Here is a 3,677-nt window from a genome sequence, read left to right as displayed (position 1 = left end):
GGGGTGGTTCTATCAGACCACAGTACGAAGGGGAGCTCATCTGCCCAGTTGGCTCCTATCTCTTCCAGCCTTCTTTTGAGGTTGTTCATGACTATCTTGTTACTGGATTCTGCCTGACCGTTGGACTGTGGATTCCTAGGAGTAGACTTAAAAAGCTTGATGTTCCACCTGGCGCAGTAGTCTTCCGTTCTGTTGGATATGAATTGTGACCCGTTGTCACATATGATTTCTGAAGGGATGTCGTATCTGCTGACTATGTTCCTCTTGATGAAAGATATCACATGCTTCTCCAGGATCTGAGGGAAAGCTTCTGCCTCTATCCATTTAGAGAAGTAGTCCGTCATTACCAGCATGTACGTCCTGTTTCCAGAAGCACGGGGTAATGGTCCCACGATGTCCATTCCCCATTTCATAAAAGGCCAAGGCGAGATGATCGGATGCATATGTTCGCTGGCTGGTGGCTGACAGGGGCGTGCCTTTGGCATTCTTCACATTTCTTGATGTAATCTATGTCGTCCTTCCTCATGGTAGGCCAGAAATAATCCTGCCTTAGTGTCTTGTTGGACAGGCTCCTACCCCCTATGTGATTTCCGCAATCACCGTTGTGGATATCACACATCACTGCTTGTGCCTCCTGTATGCTCAAGCATCTCAGATAGGGTCCTGCCATGGACTTCCTAAATAGGATACCATCAATGAGTACGAATATGGAGGATTTCATTTTGAAGCTCCTAACGTCTTTCTGGTCATGTGGTAATACCTCATCGTGTAGCCAACTAATGTAAGGCATGCGCCAATCATCAGTTTCTTCATGGGGTGTGGTAGTACACAGTATCCCTGCTTCGTATGTCCACTGGGTGGTTGCAGCCTTACTGGCGTTCTGGTTTTTCATTCTGGCGTATGGCAGGTTTCATGACATGGATGAACGATATAGAACCCACTACCCCTGGAGTGAAGGCTCCTCCCAAGGAGGCGAGAGTATCTGCTTCAACATTCTGGTCCCTTGGTATCTGCTGGATGTGAAAGGAGGCAAAGCGGAGTTTGAGCTCCTTCGCCACTTCCAGGTAGGCTACCATTTTAGGATCCCTGGTCGTGTATACGTTATTCTCGTGGTTGACAATCAGTTGGGAGTCACTATACACCTTGATGTGGTTGATTTCTATTTCGAAGGCTAATTGGAGTCCTAAGATTAGGGCCTCGTACTCAGGCTCGTTATTCGTTGCTTTGAACTCACACCGTACTGCTTGTATTATCTGTTCCCCCTGAGGTGATTTCAAGACTAGCCCTACCCCTACTCCCTTCGTATTGGATGCCCCATCAACATGTAATTCCAATACCTGCTCCCCTTTAGCCTCACTCAGGGTCAAGATTTCACTGTCGGCTTGTTCTTGAAGAGTGGGACTAAAGTCTGACACAAAGTCAGCTAGGGATTGGGACTTTATAGCTGTTCGAGGTTCAAATTTCAGGTCGTACCAACTCAGGTAGACAGACCATTTAACCATTCTCCCTGACAGTTCGAGTTTCCTCATTATGGTTTTCAGGGGGGGTAGTTGGTCACGACTGAAATTGTAAGTGACTCAAAATAGGGACGCAATTTGTACGAAGCAGTAACAAGTGCTAAAACGAGTTTTTCTAGAGATGTGTACCTGGTCTCTGCAGGTAACAGAGACTTGCTTATATAGTATACTGGTTTCTGCATACCTTCGTGCTCTCGTACAAGTACAGCGCTTACAGCCGCCTCCGTTCCTAACAGATACAAGTACAGTGGTTCTCCCTGTTCTGGCTTGGAGAGAAGAAGAGGGGTGCTTAGGTACTGCTTGAGCTCCCCAAATGCCTTTTCATGCTCCTGCGTCCATTCAAACTTCTGCCTCTTCCTCAGGATATCATAGAACAATCGGCACCTGTCTGAGGACCTTGATATGAACCGGTTTAGGGCTGCTACTCGTCCTATGAGCCTCTGTACGTCCTTTGGCTTCTCAGGAGATTCTAACTAGAGTACTGCTTTGATTTGCTCCGTGCTGGCCTCTATCCCTTTTTGCATCACTAAGTACCCCAGGAATTTCCCCGAGGAGACTCCAAAAGTGCATTTCAGGGGGTTCAGCTTCATATGGTATTTTCTGAGGATCGAGAAGGTATTTTCCAGGTGGGACATGTGTTGTTCTGCCTTCTCGTATTTGACTACCATATCGTCAATATAGACTTCTATTGTTCTCCCTATCTCCTCCTTGAACATTCTGTTTACCAGGCGCTGATTGGTGGAACCGACATTCTTGAGGCCAAAGGGCATCACATTGGAGTAGTACAAGCCTCTGTCAGATCTGAAGGCTGTTTTCTCCTGGTCCTTAAGGTCCATTTTTATCTGGTTGTACCCACTCCAGGCGTCAAGGAAGGTAAGTAGCCCATGCCCTGCTGTTGCGTCTACCATGGAATCAATGTGCGGCAGGGGGAGCGGGTCTTTTGGGCAAGCTTTGTTAAGATTTGTGAAATCAACACATACTCTCCATTTGTTGTTCTTTTTTGGTACAACCACAACATTCGAGAGCCATTCTGGTTAGTTGACTTCCCTGATCTTGCCTGCTTGCCAGGAGGTTATCTACCTCCTGGTTTATCACCTCGTTCCTTTCAGGAGCAAATTTTCGCCTTTTCTGCTGGACTAGAGAAAAGCTGGCGTCTACATTTAACTGGTGTGTAATTACACTTGGATCTATGCCAATCATGTCGCTATGGGGACCAGGCGAAACAATCCATGTTAGTACGTAGAAATTCAATTATCTTCTCACGGATGTTACCTGCACAATCAGCTCCTACCAGCACTGTTCTTGCTGGAAACTGTGGGTCCAGGACTACTTCGGCGAGTTCCTCCTGGGGAGGTGCGATATACTCCCTCTGGACGCATAGTTTCTGTAATTGCTATGCTGGACCAGCTGCAGTGGGTTTTAGAGCGTTCTTGTAGCAATCCCGAGCGACATTTTGATCTCCCCATATCTCTTGTACCCCCCAGGGTGTAGGGAACTTCAGGCTCTGATGGTACGTTGATGGTACCGCTTTCATTTCATGGATCCAAGGCCTGCCAAGTATCACGTTATAAGTTGACGGACCATCAATGACCAAGTACCGTACCTGTTTGTTCATACCCCCTGCAAAGGTAGGTATCACTATTTCTCCAAGGGATTGTTTAGTTTCTACGCTAAAGCCTACCAAGGGTACTGCCTTCTGCACCGTCTTTCTCGCTGAACCCCATGTTCTTCAAGGTTTCCAGCATTATTAGATTCACAGAGCTTTCTGTATCTACCAATATCTTTTTAACACGGCAATTCCCTATAGAAAGGGTAATGATCAAGGCGTCATGGTGGTGTTCTAACTCATCGGGTATGTCTGCCTCGTCAAATGAGATTGCTGGTAGATCCTGTCTGCTGACCCTGAGGGAGAACTCCAATTTATCTCCTTTAGTCTCGGTTTCATGGCGCTTTGCTGCTGAATAAGTGAGACCACATATCTCTGACCCTCCTGTGATGAGACTCACGACCTTTGAGTAAGGTGGAGGTGGGGATGGTTGGGCCTGGTCAGTAGTATTGACCTTTCCAGATTTCGCTCTCTTGGGGAGCAGGTGATCCAAGCATCCAGCATTGTAGAGGTACTTTACTTCCTTTCATAGTACTACACAATCTTCTGTATTG

General features: G+C 46.9%; 1 protein-coding gene across 1 annotated transcript; it reads right to left on the bottom strand.

Annotated features, from left to right (window-relative positions):
- Positions 1-409: 409 nt before the first annotated feature.
- On the bottom strand, positions 410-892 carry LOC141607525 (uncharacterized). The gene has a single exon (XM_074426882.1). The coding sequence runs from the start codon at positions 890-892 to the stop codon at positions 410-412; it is 483 nt and encodes a 160-aa protein (XP_074282983.1).
- Between the last annotated feature and the right edge of the window lie 2,785 nt (positions 893-3,677).

Source organism: Silene latifolia, chromosome 10 (assembly GCF_048544455.1).
Source record: "Silene latifolia isolate original U9 population chromosome 10, ASM4854445v1, whole genome shotgun sequence".
In the NCBI taxonomy this organism is placed as follows: Eukaryota; Viridiplantae; Streptophyta; class Magnoliopsida; order Caryophyllales; family Caryophyllaceae; genus Silene; species Silene latifolia.
The sequence above is the reverse complement of the archived record's forward strand: the minus strand, read 5'-3'. Positions and strand labels throughout refer to the sequence as shown.

What these genes read in the sequence shown, in the direction of transcription:
- LOC141607525 (XM_074426882.1), bottom strand. Translation starts at nt 892, where the DNA reads ATGAAAAACCAGAACGCCAGTAAGGCTGCAACCACCCAGTGGACATAC.